This window comes from Rissa tridactyla, unplaced genomic scaffold (genome assembly GCF_028500815.1).
Source record: "Rissa tridactyla isolate bRisTri1 unplaced genomic scaffold, bRisTri1.patW.cur.20221130 scaffold_47, whole genome shotgun sequence".
In the NCBI taxonomy this organism is placed as follows: Eukaryota; Metazoa; Chordata; class Aves; order Charadriiformes; family Laridae; genus Rissa; species Rissa tridactyla.
In genome coordinates this window covers 373,334-390,658 of record NW_026529679.1, presented here as the reverse complement: position 1 = coordinate 390,658, position 17,325 = coordinate 373,334, and the positions used below count along the sequence as shown (strand labels likewise).

Below are 17,325 nucleotides of genomic sequence, written 5' to 3'. Positions count from 1 at the left end.
GAGTAATGGGCCCTTTTGGCGTGCAACAGCTTGGGCCTGTTCCTGAACGACCTTTGGAAAAACAGTGCGCAGGAAAGTGCGCAGGCAGTGCGCAGGAAAGATGCCTTTTTATGACAGAGGTGCTTTGAGGGAGTCAGCCTGGGCCCAGTGTTACACAGAAACTTTTCTACATGGGTTCCAGGTGAGACAGAGGAGGTTCAAGCTTCAGATCAAGTACGTGAAATCCAAATATTGCTCTACAAACATAAAACCCCAAATAGGAATAACAAGCATGATACTAAAACAAAGCATGGGCCTGGTGTGGGAGTCACTTACGTAGAAAGACGGGAAGTTTATCAGTATTGAAAAAAGTCCATGAAATCACCTTCCTCAGGGCATCCTTGAGCTCCTGGTTCCTCACGCTGTAGATGAGGGGGTTCACTGCTGGAGGAACCACCGAGTACAGCACTGCCACCACCAGATCAAGAACTGGGGAGGAGATGGAGGGGGGCTTCAGGTAGGCAAACATGCCAGTGCTGACAAACAGGGAGACCACGGCCAGGTGAGGGAGGCACGTGGAAAAGGCTTTGTGCCGTCCCTGCTGAGAGGGGATCCTCAGCACGGCCCTGAAGATCTGCACATAGGACAGCACGATGGAAACAAAGCAAACAAAAACAACAAAAGCACTAACCACAATAAGCCAAACTTCCCTGAGGGACTCTGACTCTGAAGAGGAAAGCTGGAGGATGTGGGGGATTTCACAGAAGAACTGGTCCACAGCATTGCCCTGGCAGAGGGGCAGGGAAAATGTACTGGCCGTGTGCAGCAGAGCATTGAGAAACCCACTGCCCCAGGCAGCTGCTGCCATGTGGACACAAGCTCTGCTGCCCATCAGGGTCCCGTAGTGCAGGGGTTTGCAGATGGCAACGTAGCGGTCATAGGACATGACGGTGAGAAAACAATAGTCCCCTACAATGAAGAAGAGAAAGAAAAAGGCCTGTGCAGCACATCCCCAGTAGGAGATGGCCCTGTTATCCCAGAGGGAATTGGCCATGGCTTTGGGGACAGTGGTGGACAGGGAGCCCAGGTCAAGAACAGAGAGGCTGAGGAGGAAGAAGTACATGGGGGTGTGGAGGCGGTGGTCACAGGCGATGGCGGTGATGATGAGGCCGTTGGCCAGGAGGGCAGCCAGGTAGATGCCCAGGAAGAGCCCGAAGTGCAAGAGCTGCAGCTCCCGTGTGTCTGCGAATGCCAGGAGGAGGAACTCGGTGATGGAGCTGCTGTTGGACATTTGTTGCCTCTGGGTGTGGAGCACTGAACAAGGAGGACAAGACAGTGAGAAGTTAGGGGAAACTTTTCTGAGCAAAATCAACACCATTTCTCATACTTCACACTCTCTGCCACTTTTCCATTTCCATGAGATCATTCAGCTCTGTGGCTGGAGCTCAGATTGTTTCTGGCCCAGTGTGCCAGGAGGAGCGGGACCTCTGCCCGCTGGCTGCCCAGGAGTCAGCCCTGCTCTGCAGCAGCAGATTCGTGGGAATGGGGTGGCCAGTCCTGGTGTTCCAATTTGTCAGATAAACCTCTCCTCATGGAAAAAGGGCTTGTCAGTCTCTGCACTCCCATTGCCATGAAACCACAGTTGCAAGAGTGTTGGAGAGAGGTTCTTATACAGCTCTCTCCTGTCTCAACTGGAGATTCTCTTGCATTTCAGAAACCCTCACCATTTCTGCTGCATTCAGGGACAGCAAAGGCAGTCCTGCCAGGCAAGGGGATTGTCTGAGGGTTAGTGCAGAGAGAGGGGAGCTGGTCTGTCCCTCTGTCTTGTTCCCAGCTGCCCTCTGCTTGTGCCTTTCTGAGACAGAGGGGAATCGCACTCGCGTGTTGACATGGAAAGACACCAGGCACTGCTGAGAGCAGAGAAACCCACTGCCGAGAGCTCAGTGTCTCACCCTTTCTCAAGGTCTCAGCACCCCACTTCTCGCCAAGGACACACATGGCTCCTTTCACAAACCCAGCAGCGTTTCCTTGGTCGTAGCGTCTCTGCGCTTCTCCACAGGGCATTCAGGTAACAGCAGGATGCTCCAGGATGGATTGGCATCCTGGAGGGCAGCTCAGTGCTTGGAAGGACACCCCAAGGAGATACCCAAGTGTCCTAGTGATGGTATGTCAGAAAGGGAAAGTCATCTCCTTCCTCAGGGGATGATAGAGACTGCATTGCCCACAGCCCCACAGGTTAGGGGAGAGCTTGGACACTTCATTTCCATGGAGACACTTTATGGGAAGGAATCACTAGACCGGTGCCTGACTCGGCTGCTGCAACTCCCATCCCCAGAGAGCCTGGCTGAGAGAACAAGAGAACAATCACAATATATCAAACAGGTTCAGAAACAAGGAAAAACACAGTGAGGGTCTGGCTGAGAGAGGCCAGGGCAGAGACAGCCGGGCACTCTGTTACAGGGACAGCGTTACCCCTACCCTGCTGTGCCCATCACCTCCCCAACATGAACTTTGCTGGGCCAGTTCTCTCAGCCCCTGTGCTCTGGAGAGAAAAATGGACACACGGCACGTGGTTAGAGAGCTGCAGCACGGCTCTTCTGGAGCTCTGGCTTCACAGGTGCTTCATGCCTTGAACCACAGAGCCCTGAGGGCTGAGGCTTTGCTGGGTGGGAGAGGAGGTGAGGGGGCTTGCTCAGGGGAAGGGGTCTGCATTGGAGGGGATCATACGGAGTTTTATGAATCCTTCCTCCCACAGCATTTCAGGTTTCTCTTTTCTCTCATTCCCTGATCCTATCCCTGCTGCCGGGATATTTTCCTCCTGGGAGGTGTTTCCCTGTCCCATGTCTTTTCCCTTCAGCTCTCACAGACCCCATCCCAACCCCTGTGCACTCCCCTTGGCCCCACAGAAACCTGCCTGTTTGCCGGGCACTGCCTGGGTTCATGTTCCTGTTTGCAGGTGGAAAAGGGCAGGTCAGAACAACCCCGATGGGTCCAGCAGAGCTGATGCTGGTGCTGCCCATGGGCAGAGGAGTGGCTGAAGGCACTCCAGGAGGTTCCTGGCAGACCTACTGACCACTCAAAGCTACAGCTCAGGAGTCTCACTGACTTCTTCCAACTTCAGAGCTCCCTATACATTTATCCCTTTCTCTACCTCCCCACCCTCTCACTAGGAAAATAAAAACACAAACGCAGGAAAGCTCCTTATCTGTAACGTAATTCCTGCCTTGAGCTTCCCCTTGAAAAGTGCCCTCAGAAATGTCCTGGGGGTGAACTGCAGCTGAGAGCAGCCCTGACCCACGCAGCACCCCCTTGACAGCAGAACACTCTCCTGCCAGGAGTTGCCTCTTCCACCCACACCTTCTCCCCGCACTGCTGCTGGGAGCTCCTCAGGGAAACCGAGGGCGGATCCTGATGGGAGATAAGTCCCTGCCACAGCACAAAGCACCCTTGGGTGCAGGGACCCTGCTCTGAAGGACAGACCCCTGGCTGCACACCCACGTTCACACTCTGCAGCCATCCCCGGGTGAAGGCAGCTGATGTGCCCTGTCCCTTTGACAGAGCCATGGGGAAGCCCTGCTCCAAAGCAAGTCCTTTTTCTCTACGCTGGAGAACCTCTGAGAGACCTCCTGATAGATCCCAGAGGCTGTGGGATGTGCCAGCTTCAGGAGATCATTCCAGGAACCGCAGCTGCATTGCCCTGCAGCCAGAGACTTACCCTGTTCAGGGCTGGGAAGATTTTTCTGCAGCTGAGCTCTCCTCTCTCCTCCCACCCCAGACTGCCTTTACACCCTCTCTGCCTCCCTCCTCTGCCCTCGCTGCCTGCAGGCAGTGCCCTCAGCCCTGCTGCGCTTGGCAGAGGAGCTGCTCCTGGGCAGAGCTGTCTCTCTGCAGCGCTGCCCGCTTGCCATCAGCTCCCTCCATGCCAGGAGCCCAGCCCAGCTCAGCAGCAGAGGACCAGCCCAAGGCAGCCCTTTCTCTGCCCCCTCGGGGCTCCCTCCAGGTGTCCCTGGGGCTCCAGGGGAACCTGCTGATGTAATTGCTGAAAGTTAAAGAAGAAACAAATATAGCGTGTGGCCACTGCTGAGATTCATGGGAGCAGGTGTGGATAGATCTGAGATTGTCTATGTCCTCTTTGCCTCGATCTTTCCCTGCAAGGTCTCCCAGGCCTCTGTGACTTGAGGCAGGACCCTGGAGGAGAACAACCAGCGGTGGATGGGCATCAAGTCAGGAGTCACTTGAGCAAGCACCATCCTCACCAGTCTCTAGGACAGGATGGGTGGCATCCCAGGGAGCTGAGAGAGCAGGCCGATGTCACAGAGAGGCCCCTTCCATCATCTTTGAAAGTGGGGGCACTCCCTGATGACTGGCGGCACCCAAATATTGCATGCACCTTTCAGAAATGCCCCATGGATGAGCAGGGGAGTGAAAGGCTGTGCTCCAGAGCAGGTCCCCTCAGGTCACAATTCTTTCATGGCCGAAAGAGAAGGTGACAGGATTTAGCCAGGGGAGACTCTGCCTGGCCATCCTACTTGCTTTATGTGAAGAAAGGCCATGACTGTTAGGTGCAAGGAGAGACGTAGTTATCTTTGACCTGGAAGTCAGCAAGGTTTCCAGCATTGTCCCACAGAACACTCTTATGCCCAAGCTAGGATGGCTAATGCCTGCATGGATGGCTAATGGATAGCTAAACCCACCTGTACAGGTGGGCTCGGAGGGACATGGTCAATGCATGTTACACTGCCTGGAGGCCTGTAGATTGTAAGGTTCTGCAGGGGTCTAGCCTGCAACCTGCCCTGTTTAATGTGTTTGTAATGACCCAGAGGAGACGAGAGAGTGCTTTTCCATAACAGTTGTAGGTGACAGCATATGGAGGAGAACAGACACGATGCTGGAGCTCAAGGCTTCCACCCAAAGGACAAAGACAGGCTGGAAGGCTGGGCCAAAAGGAAGCACACAGTATCCAATGATGACAAAGCCAAAGTCCTCCCCTTGAGGTGCACTCATCCTGTGCAATGGCAGAGGGCATGGGGCTGCATGGCTGGATAGCAGCTCTGCAGGAAAGACTTTGGTGGTCCTTGGGTTTCATTGGGACAACCATGAGCCGTCAGCAAGGGAGGCCAAAAGCATTCCGGGCTGTATGGGCAGGAGCACAGACAGTGGAAGTGACGATCCCCTTCTGCTCAGGACTTTTTACACCACATCCAGGTTACTTCTTTGGTTTATGACACCCCCCCTTCCCCCGCAAGTACAGAGAGAAATTGGTAAAGTGGAGAAAGTTACCTGGAGGCCCACAAAGGTGGTCAGGGCTGGAGCACATGTTTTGTGAGAAGAACCTGAGAGAGCCGGGCTTGTTCATTCTGAAGACTGAGTCAGGCTCACGTCCATGGTACAAGAAACGAGGACAAGAGGCAACGGGATGACAAAAGAGAGGGTCAGGGTAGATACAGGGAGAAACTTTTCCAGCATAAGGCTAGTCAAGTGCTGGAAGCTGTTTCCCAGGGAGTGTGCACTGGATCTCTTCTAGCAAGTGACCAGGATGTGTTTGGAGAAAGCCCTCAGTAACTGGTCTGGCCCTGCAGGAGGCTGCTCGAGACACCTCCCGACGTCCCATCCAGCCTAAATATGACTGTCTTTTCTTCCCCTTCATTTTTTCAAATTAGGGAAAGCTCTCAGGTTGTCTCTGACCACAGAAGTCATGCACATCAGGTGCCAGGGTGCTTCACAGGTGCCCCCAGACAGCCCTGACCACATCCTTTTCATTCCTTGAAACCACAATTCCTTCTCTTTTTTTATCCAAACCCCCTCCAAAATGAACGGCTTCCTTGTTCATCCATTCCCCCTTGGCCATGCTTTTCTTTTTTCTTACAACCTTGGGGTATATCTGAGGTGGTTGGTGTGCTGATTTTCAAACTCAGGTGCCAACTCCATTAAGCAAATCATTCTCTTTCATTACCTGTGGGATCCTGCAATTCCCCATATTCTCATCTGGTTTGAGGCACTGTCCACAAAACCTGCAATGTTGACCATTTGGACTTTGAGTCCAGAGGGACCTTGACACACCTGGGGACTTGGCCAAATGAAACCTCCTGAAGTTTCATAAGGCAAAGGGGGCAAGGTGTGCACTGGGGGCAGAACAAAGCCGGTGCACTGGGACAGGCCGTGACGCGACTGGCTGAGGAGTGTCCTGGGCAGAAGGGTGTGGGAGTTATGGTGGATGCCATAGATGGATCCCATTGTGAAAGGAGGACGGAGAAACTGGAGAAAGTCCAGAGGAAGTCTGTCGGGATGGGGTTAGGGGCCTGAAGCACGTGAGCTGTGTGGAGAGGCTGAGACAACCGGTCCTCTTTAGTCTGCTGAAGGGGAGGCACAGGGCAGTCTAAGAGCAGGTGACATCTTCCTGGAGAGATGAAGGTGGAGGCAAACTCTTCTGCTGTGGCAGATGTTTGGCAGAGGCAACAGCGGCAAGCATCCTCCATGGAGCTTTATACTGAATATTAGGAAAAACGGAGTAGGCGGACGTTGCCCTGCAGCAGGACACCCATCGACTCTCTGTTATCTCCATCTTTGGAGGTTTTCAGCTCCCCAGAATGTCACCCAACCTGACCTTGGGATTGACGACCCTACCTTTGGGTGAGAGGCTGGACCAGAGGCTCCCCCTCCAACCCCTTTCCCAAAAGCCCTTCCATGAGCCTGTGCCTTGCAGTGTGCCCCAGGAGAAGAGAGTCAGGTACAGGTGAGGCTTTCTACAGTAGAGGCTCATGGGACAATTCAGGGTGGCATTGTCCTGTGCTCAGTAGGTATCTCGTCCTACCTTTGATTACTCTTTACATTTCCCGGCCAGGCTCCTTACCCATGCGGTGCTTTAGGCTGTGGAGAAGCTCAAAACCAACTCTTTGACTCGGTTACTTTCATTTGACGTGCTGAAACGCAGGGCAGACGAAGGCAGTTCAGAGCTTCTAGGATCTCTGCTGCACGGTTAGGACTCAGCAGACTGGAAATGCAGGTAGCGGTGTTGTGTCAGTGTACTCCAGGGGTCAGGAGCAGTGGGTACCGGTCACAACACCGCATGAAGACTATGCCTGCCTTTGTGCCTTTCCAGAGATCTGGGATCTGTACCTTGGCCTCTACCAAGTACCCTATCCCCCCCCTCCACCTCTTACTGGAACCAGGGAGAAAATACACGAAGCGGGCATGAATTCAGGGCAATTCTGTCTACAAGGTGTCGTCTTTAAATGATGACAAAGAGATAGCAGTGAGAGCAAAACCACTGTTCGAAGAACTTCATGCCAGAGGCTAACTACTGAAAATGACACCCACTCTGACAAGTAATAGTAACTGTCGGGAAGGAAATAAAAGAACTTTAGTTCATCATCGTGAAGAATAAGAGTTCCCTTGCAGCACTGTCCTCTTTCTGTTCTTAGTGATAGTGCCATGAATTCCAAAACATGCTTGAGAGCTTCTCTGTTTTCCCTTGTCTCTGAAACTCAGCCTTCTCAGACCTGGAAAGGACTACTTCAAATCTCTGCCACCCAAATCTCTCCCATTGTTTCTCATGCTTTTACCCCAAGACCTTTCTTCCCATCGCTTCAGCACGCTGTGGAGCCTCTTGTTTAGCTGGGTGAAGTCAGGGTACTCTCTCGCACGGCCTGGCCTAAAAATCCTCTCTAGGTCATGATCCCGCTTCTATCACCTCATGTTACGTACAGCTCCAGCCCCCTTCTGCAGAGCTCCAGTGACTGGGCAGGTTTCCTTCTTTTCCTGCTTGTTCACCTTCGCTACATTTTTTTAACTGTATTCATACCAATTATTGTCTGATGTAACGCATTTATCTCCTCACAACTTCACCCATTTCCAGTTGCAGTCTGAGACATCTCCCCTCTTGCAGCAGACATTGTGCAAAATCCTATGGAAGGCCACTTTCCATGCTATGGAATGTCACTTCAGTGCTGCATGTTCATTTGGGTTAAAACGAACAGAAACAAACACAGAAAAAAAACCACACTGGGCTAGTTTTTCAGAGAGGCAGTTTCAAAGTGGCAAAGCAGTTCAATACATAAATATTGAGAGCCAAGTTCACATTTCCAGCAAGGGGAAAGGTCCCAATTTGCTAATTAAACTCTTTGGCCCGTCCTGCCTGGAGTTGTACAGCAGTTGTGTCACACAGTAGCCAGTGTCAGAGGGAAGAGGGAGGCAGCGGGAACTGGAATGGTTTGGGCTCAAATGGAACTCAGACCCTGAGCTGGCAGGACAACACTGGCCGCAGTCGGACACAGGTTCCCTGAGACGACTGTGAGTTCAGACCATGGGCGTGGAGGATGCACAAACCTCTTGAAGTCCCATCTCGGCAGCGGAAGAGGAAGGGTTTGTGAGAGACACAGGCATGCAGGGAAAGAGCAGTGTGTGCATAGCAATGGGCGTGTGAAAGGCTGGAGAAGGACCTGAAATAGCAAGGGGTGTCATGCTGAAATGTCAGAGGTTGAATTTTCACTCTGAGGCAGCAGAATGAGGAGGATACGCACTTCAGCGCTGGGTTGTGGAGATAAATAGAGGCTTCTAGCATGTCTGGGGCTTGCAAATCTTGGGTGATAAATGAGCATTGACAACGCTTTTGGAAGAAAGCAAATAGGTTGGGAGGGGACACCCACAGGAATTGGAAAATCCTCATAAATCCAGAGCTTTTTTTGGAGCTAATGAAGCCGGCACAGGCATGGGACAGCGTAATTGCAGTGGGCATGGCTTTGGGCCTTGACACCCCAACAGACCTGAGTAGGCTTCTGTCTCTTCCACTGAGACCCATGAGAAGGCACGAGTTCCTTAAAGCTCCAGCACCTCGTTGCCTCCTCACCCACCCACCATAGAGCCTGCAAAGGGTCCTCCTGCTGACCAGTACCCGGCTTCACACACTCACACATTACACAGAGCCCTGAGCATTCCAAGAGGGAAAGGAGCTCCCTCCCCAAAGGATGGGGGTCAGGCCTTGGCCATCCTGCTTGGGGAAGCAAATCAAGGGCTTTCGCAATGACTTCCACGTTTAAATGTCTTCCTGTAGCAAGTGTCTCTGACATCCTTTCCTGCTTCACCAGCCCCCAGGGACAGGAACTTTGTCTGCTCATTCCCTCCTCCGTCTCTTCAGAGGCGGAGATCAGCAGGGCCTGCTAACACCCCCAGAAACCTGGAGGTTTGCTTCTGACTTTTACTTCTCCGGGGGCTTGCTCAGTCTTTCAGGATCTGCAGTGCAGGAGCTCGGCACCAGAGGGCTCATTAACACGCCAAACGCCCTAAGGAGCCAGCTCTGAGCCTAATTCTCCTTTAGTCTTCCATTCTTATGGGGTTCATGAGAGAGGTGTCAGGAGTGGAGTCAAAGTGAAAAGATGCCAAAGCCAAGAGCCCAAGTGAATGAAATACTGGATTTTCAATAGCCAGTTCTGCATTAACACAGTGCTGCAGCTGGGTTACAGCACTGTCCTCTTTCTGATATTAGTGATAGCACCACAAATTCCAAAACACCCTTGAGAGCTGCTTTAGTTTTCCTCCTCTCCAAAGTTCAGCCTGCTCAGCCCTTGACAGGATGACTTCAAATCTCTGTAACTCAAATCTCTCCAACCTTCTGCCATCCACCCTTCCTCTCTCACCCCAGAGCACTTCTCCCCAGCCCTTCAGCACATTACAAGGCCTCTGCTTTTTAGCTGCATGAAGTCAGGGTACTACTTTGCAAAGTCATAGAATCACAGAATGATAAGGGTTGGAAGGGACCTCGGGAGATCGTCTAGTCCAACCCCCCTGCCAGAGCAGCGTCACCTAGAGCAGGTGAAAGTCTTCCCTACAGAAGTCTTCTCTAGGTGCTGATCCCAATGATATCACCTCATGTTATGTACGGCTCCATCCTCCTTCTGCAGAGCTTCATTGATGGGCAGTTTTCCTGTTTCTTTCATGGTGGTTAGCCTTCCCTGCCTTTTTGTATTGTATGCATGTCAAATAGTGTCAGAAGCAATACATTTATCCTCCACACCTTCACCCATTTCCAGCCGCAGTCTGAGATGTTTCCCTTCTTGGAGTAGACATTGTGCAAAGCTGCTCCATGTAGGGAAACCCACTTTAGTGCTGCATATTCGTTTGGGTTAGAGAGAAGCACCAAAGACACACTGAGCTAGTTCTTCATACAGTTTCAAAGTGGCGTAAAAGTTTAAATCCAGAAAAGCCAAGTTAAAAAAAGGGAGGAAAAATGGGCACATCTGTATATTCTGAACTGACAAATTCTCTGTCAGTGAAGAGAAACTCCCACAGCCTATGGGATGTTTTCATCAGTTGTCCCTGTGGGAAGCTGGGTTTCTTGGGCCTCTTGGCTTGACCCTGCTGCACTCCCATTTCCAGCAAGAGGAAAAGCTCCGGCTGAGGCATCAAACTGTTGCCCATCGTGCCTGGAGAGCCAGGACAGTTGTGTCACACAATACCCAGTGTCAGAGGCGAGAGGGAGGCAGTGCGAATTGAAATTGTTTGGGCTCAAATGTGGGAAATACTGTTTCCCACAGTATTCTCCTGGAGAAAATGGCTGCTCATGGCTTGGACGGGGGAACGATTCACCAGGTGAAAAACTGGCTGGAAGGTGGGCCCCAAAGAGTGGTGGTGAATGGAGTTCCATCCAGTTGGCAGCCGGTCACAAGTGGTGTTCCCCAGGGCTAGGTACTGGGGCCCATTCTCTTTAATGTCTTTATCAATTATCTGGATGAATGGAACGAGTGAACCCTCAGTAAGTTCGCAGACGACACCAAGTTGGGAGGGAGTGTCGACCTCCTTGAGGGTAGGAAGGCTCTGCAGAGGGATCTGCACAGGCTTACGGACAGATGGGTGAAGGCCAATGGCATGAGGTTCAGCAAGGCCAAGTGTCGGGTCCTGCACTTGGGTCACAACAAACCCAGGCAGTGCTACAGGCCTGGGGAGGAGTGGCTTGAAAACTGGCCGGCAAAAAAGGACCTGGGGGTGTTGGTCAACAGCCGGCTGACTACGAGCCAGCAGTGTGCCCAGGTGGCCAAGAAGGCCAACAGCATCCTGCCCTTTATCAGGAACAGTGCAGTGAGTTGGGCCATGGAAGCACTGGTGAGGCCCCACCTGGAGTGCTGTGTCCAGTTTTAGGCCCCTCACTACAGGAAAGACATTGTGGGGCTGGAGCGGGTGCAGAGAAGGGCAAGGGAGCTGGCGAGGGGTCTGGAGCACAAGTCCTGTGAGGAGCGTCTGAGGGAAATGGGGGTGTTCAGCGTGGAGAAGAGGAGGCTGAGGGGAGACCTTCTTGCTCTCTGCAACTCCCTGAAAGGAGGGTGTAGAGAGGTGGGGGTCGGTCTCTTCTCCCAACTAACAAGTGATAGGACAAGAGGAAATGGCCTCAAGTTGCGCCAGGAGAAGTTTAGACTGGACATTAAGAAAAATTTTTACACTGAAAGGATTATCAAATATTGGAACAGGCTGCCCAGGGAAGTGGTGGAATCCCCATCCCTGGAGGTATTTCAAATTCGACGGGTAGACGTAGTGCTTAGCATGGTTCAGTGATGGGTTTTGTCAGTGTTAGGTTGATGGTTGGACTTGCTGATCTGAAAGGTCCCTTCCAACCTAGACAATTCTATGATACTGTGACCCCCCCCCAGTTTCTCTAGGAGGTGGTCTGGGCTACCTTTTTCTTCCAGTACCCAACTTGCAGATATTGTGGTCCCTCTAGTGTCCAGTCCAGACTTAGGCCCTGAAAAATAACTTGCTCGCAGGCATATTCTACTCTCTGGTCTCTCTGGTTTGGTGTTTGCTTGTGGGTAAACCACTGCCATACACACCAATGTTATATGCATACACACCAGTCTCACCAGTTGCTGGCCCCCCCAAAGTACAAAAGCTCTGGTGACTTGTGGTTCCCACTCCAGTGTCTGGCACTTGAAGCTCCATCTGTGCAGAGAGCAGAGAGCTCCCTCGCCCCAGAAAGCTCTTGGAAATGGAGCTGTTAATAAAACAGGACAGGCTGTGGTGATCAGTTGTGGGGCACAGCCAGGGAAGTGTCCTCACCAGCCACCTGTTTGCACATGACCATCTCATTTCATCCCTTTTCTCTCTGTTTTCCCATGCTTCTTCCTCCACAAACCACCTTGATCCCAACCTTTCCCTTCCTTCGGTCCTTTCCTAGAAATCCCACGACAAGTCTTGCACAATCCAAAAATGTGCTTTCTGCCTTCCCAGCATGAGTGTCAGACCTCTGATGCAGAAACCCCCCTCCTCAGTTGGATGAATCAAAGAATCATAGAATGGTTGTGCTTGGAAAAGTCCTAAACAATCATCTAGTCCAACCCCCCTGCCATGGGCAGGGACATCTTTCATTAGTTCTCGTTGCTCAAAGCTCCTGACCTTGGATACTTCCAGGGATGGGGCATCCACCACTGCTCTGGGCAACCTCTTCCAGGGTCTTGCCACACTCATCATAAAGCATTTCTTCCTTATGTCCAATCTAAATCTACCCTCTTTCAGTTTAAAGCCATTGTCCCTTGTTCTGCTGTTACAGGCCTTGGTAAAACGTCTCCCTCCATCTTTCTTGGCCTATGACCACTATGTTTTCATCTGCAAACAGCGTGGAGAGAGCCCAGAGATCTCCCAAGATGGGGTTTGGAGGCCTCAAGCACTTGAGCAGTATCAGGAGTCTGAGGGCCCTGGGCACAGTGGTGTGGAGACTGAGGACAGTACAGGAGAAGCCTGAGCGTGCTTGAAGGGTGCTTTCAGAGCTGGTGGAGCTTTTCTTTGTAGTGGAAAACAGCATGAGAAAGAAATAATGCCCCAACATGCAGCTGGGGAGGTGCAGACTGGACACAAGGAGAAAGAAATGTCACCCCAAGGGCAATGCTGTGGTGCAACACGACACCCAGAAGGAGCCTGGATCAGCCTAAGGCTTTGCGTTTCAAGGAGGAGCCAGGGAGTATGGAGAGATCTGAGCAAAGGAAGGTGAGAGCAAGGTGGGGCAGCCGGGTGGATGACTACAGCCTGCAGGGAAAGAGGCAGAGGTGATGGGACACCGTAGGACAGCCTGTGGTAGAGAAGACAGAAGGATGTGGCAAAGCTGAAAGGCCCCTGACAGAGCCAACCTCTTCATGCCTTGGGCTATAGCTGTTGTCTCTGCCACTGATGCCTATGAGGAGACAACCAGTCCTTCCAGCACTGGGGTCTCATTGCCTCCTTGTCCATACTCAGGAGACTGGGTGGTGTCGTACCATAGTCCTGTCCTTGGCATTGCACATCTCCACATCCCACTGTGCCAGGAAGAGCCCTGAGGAATGAGTGAGGGACAGGATCTCCCTTCCTGGGGGTTGGGGGTCGTGCCTTGGCCCTTTGGGTGATGGGGTCAGGGCTTGGCCCTTTGCACTAAAGAAACACATCCAGGTTTACTCAGCACCAGACCTTCAGCCTGCTTTTCCCAACCTGTCATCACTGCCTCCAGGTTTCTGCTCTAACCAGACCCTGGGGACAATGTCTCAGTGGTGTCCCTCAGTGGGACCCATTAATACTACAAGAAACTTTGGAGTTTGAATTTGACTTTGACTCCTTGAGAGGTTTCTTCAACTTCCTCTCAGGGACTGAAGTTCATGGACTTGGCATCAAACCCACCAGAGGGGTCATTAAAAGGCCTTGGGCTGGTCCTCCACATCTGAGCTGGGCTGGGCTCCTGGCATGGAGGGAGCTCATGGCAAGCGGGCAGCGCTGCAGAGAGACGGCTCTGCCCAGGAGCAGCTCCTCTGCCAAGCGCAGCAGGGCTGAGGGCACTGCCAGGGTGTCTCAGGGAGATGAGCGAGGCAGAGAGAGACCTTAAAGGTGTCAGGATTGGGAGGACAACTCAGAGCTCACTGGAGGAGAAATCTTTGCGGCCCTTGACAGGGTGAGTCTCTGGGTGCAGGGCAGTGCAGGTGGAGTTCCTGGAGGCATCTCCTAAAGCTGGCACAGCCACAGCTGATGGGATCTGTAAGGGGGCAGAGGGGGCTGGTATGAAATGTGAATAGCTGATAAGCTGGGTGTGCAGCCAGGGGTGCCCAGGGCTGTCTTTCAGAGCACGGTCCCTGCAACCCATGGGTCTGTGTGCCGGGGCAGGGACTCTGCCGCCTGCAGGGTCAGCTCTCATCCAGCCTGGCGAGACCCCATGGGCATGTGGGGACGCGACAGGGAAGGGTCCTGCTATTGAGAGGGTGCTGCGTGGGTGAGAGCTGCTCACAGCTGCAGATCACTGCAGGACATTCACAGGAGACTTTTCAAGAAGCACAGCATGGCAGGGGCTACCTGAAAGGGAAGGACCCTCTTCTTCCAAACTTCTGCTCTGGGTTGTCTGGGTGGGTGATGGGACACAAAAATTCATCTCTCAGTTGAGGAGAAGGAATTGAAAATCCAACTCTGTTTCTTTTAGAGGTGAATAACCCAGAGAGTATTGGAAATCAACATCTGGATCTCTGCCCCTACAAAGATACTGCCCTCAGCAGCACAAAGCTGATCTCACAGAAAGGGTCTGAATGAAATTATTCAATGGAAAGAGAAGTCATTTTGGGGAAAATTTTGGAAAAAGGAATAGGATGGGATCAACGAAGTCTGCCTTAACTTGTGAATGTCTTCTCCTCTTTAAACAGTCCCCCATGCACGGACTAAGCACATGTCCAACAGCAGCTCCATCAGCCAGTTCCTCCTCCTGGCATTCGCAGACACACGGGAGCTGCAGCTCTTGCACTTTGGGCTCTTCCTGGGCATCTACCTGGCTGCCCTCCTGGCCAACGGCCTCATCATCACCACCATCGCCTGTGACCACCGCCTCCACACCCCCATGTACTTCTTCCTCCTCAGCCTCGCCCTCCTCGACCTTGGCTGCATCTCCACCACTGTCCCCAAATCCATGGCCAATTCTCTGTGGGACAACAGGACCATCTCCTACTGGGGATGTGCTGCACAGGTCTTTCTCTTTTTCTTTTTTATGTCAGCAGAGTTTTATCTTCTCACTGTCATGTCCTATGACCGCTACGTTGCCATCTGCAAACCCCTGCACTACGGGACCCTGATGGGCAGCAGAGCTTGTGTCCACACAGCAGCAGCTGCCTGGGGCAGTGCGTTTCTCACTGCTCTCCTGCAAACGGCCAATACATTTTCCCTGCCCCTCTGCCAGGGCAATGCTGTGGACCAGTTCTTCTGTGAAATCCCCCAGATCCTCAAGCTCTCCTGCTCACATTCCTACCTCAGGGAAGTTTGGCTTCTTGTATTAGGTTGTTCCTTAGCTTTTCTGTGTTTTTTTTTCATCGTGCTGTCCTATGTGCAGATCTTCAGGGCCGTGCTGAGGATCCCCTCTAAGCAGGGACGGCACAAAGCCTTTTCCACGTGCCTCCCTCACCTGGCCGTGGTCTCCCTGCTTGTCACCACTGGCACGTTTGCTCACCTGAAGCCCCCCTCCGTCTCCTCCCCAGTTCTCGATCTGGTGGTGGCAGTGCTGTACTCGGTGGTTCCTCCAGCAGTGAACCCCCTCATCTACAGCATGAGGAACAAAGAGCTCAAGGATGCCCTGAGGAAGCTATTGGGATCCCATCTCCTTTAGATTAATAAGGTGCCCATTATGTCAATGGGGTTCCACTGTATCTCAGGAAAAGCCAGGATGAACTTTTCTTCATATGTTTCTTTACTTTCTCTTTGTGGGATCTTTTTGGGGGTTTTTTTTGTTGTTGTTGGGGTTTTTTTGTATGTTTGGTTTTATGTATTTTCATTTTTTTTGGAGACCTGTGATATTATTCTTCTTGGCCTCCTAATTCTTTTTTTCTTGACCCAAAGACCTCATTTACATATGGATCCAGGCTCCCTTTTTAGATAAGCTTAATAAAGAAACATGGAAAAAACTATTTACCTCAGCTCCCATCTCTTCACTTCTCCTCTGGATCTGGGTGAGCAGCCCCGGCATGCAGGGGGGGTTCAGGAGGCAAATGCCCATTTGCCCCATGGAGGATCAGCGCCAGTGGTCCTGGGGCTTTTCCCTGGCTGCCTCGCTGGGCACTCTGTCTGTGCCACCTGTGAGTCGGGGCTGCTGCTTCCCTGAAGACATGGCCAAGGACAGCAGGCAAGGACAGCGCTGGTCTCTCAACACATCCACACTGTCCTACTGTGCCCTTGCCTTTGTGTCTCGTGTAATTTGTGAGAGACCTGTTCTCTCTACAGTGGCATCCCTGTGGCTGCAGGCAGGAGCAGGAAACATGAACCACTTTATTAAGTTGGTCTCTGCGCCTCCATAACCAAAATGGTTCTTCAGGGCAATGCCAGAAGGCTGGATGCCTCTTCCAAAGCTGGTGTAACAAATGTACCCAAGGAACTGACCCTTTATAAGGACTTTTCTTCTTCTGGTGTTCTTGTTAGGTTCAGGGGGACAGTCTCAGAGTCCCAGGGTATTCCGTTAGGGACCAAGGCTTGATGAAGCCCTCCCTTCATGGTTGCACATGTCCACTCAGACAACAACTGGTCTTGATTATCTGCCTTGCGCTGTCCCACCTACAGTGGGGTGATAGCAGATGCCATGATGGAAAGGAGTTGGGACTTGCCAGGAGTGCTCAGAGAATCTCCGGGGACAGTGTGGATTGTGGGTGGGCAGTGAGTGGCACCTCATCAAATGAGTGACCATCCAAGGGAATGTCTCCCTGAGGAAAAGGGAAACCTGAGGAGCCCAAAGGCAAACAAGAGCAGGCTGCCAGGAGATGCTGTGAGGAGCCAGCAGGCAAAGGGACAGAAGACTGGAGAGTGGTTTGGGACACTTGGAAAGCTCCAGAGGCTTTCCCTGCACTTTGTGCCACTGGAGACACCCCTTGGTCCCTCCCAGCCCAGTCCTTTCTCACTGAGCCAGTGTCGTGGTTTAGCCTCAGACGGCAACAAAGAACCACGTGCCGCTCGCTCGTGCCTTCCAAATACAGGAAGAATCGTAAGAAAAGGCAAGACTCTTGGGTTGAGACAAAGGCAGTTTAACAGAACAGCAAAGGGAACAGGCAAACAACAACAACACGGATAGGGGAATATACAAACGCGATTACGGAACCGCCGCTCCCCCGCCGCTCGCCGCTCCCCGGCCGGACCCGGGCCGCCCCAGCCCGCTTTTAAGCAGCAACTTCCTGCCCCCTCCCCCGGCAGCTCAGGGTGGGCGTGGCTCACATGGCATGGAATACCAGGAAAAGTTAACCCTATCCCCACCGGAACCAGGACATTATCCACCCCTTATTCCATACCATCTATGCCATGCCCAGCAGGTTCCAATGAATTGCCACCACTTTCCCCTGTTATATATATATATATATACACACACATATAATGCCCTTAGTTTATGGGTCA

The 17,325-nt window shown here is 52.3% G+C and overlaps 1 protein-coding gene across 1 annotated transcript; it reads right to left on the bottom strand.

Moving 5' to 3' along the window:
* Positions 1-307: 307 nt before the first annotated feature.
* Positions 308-1,270, bottom strand: LOC128903579 (olfactory receptor 14J1-like). Its single transcript, XM_054187593.1, has one exon. The coding sequence runs from the start codon at positions 1,268-1,270 to the stop codon at positions 308-310; it is 963 nt and encodes a 320-aa protein (XP_054043568.1).
* Positions 1,271-17,325: the final 16,055 nt, after the last annotated feature.

Bases quoted from the DNA above. Each gene is read 5' to 3' on its own strand.
- LOC128903579 (XM_054187593.1), bottom strand. From the start codon at position 1,270: ATGTCCAACAGCAGCTCCATCACCGAGTTCCTCCTCCTGGCATTCGCA.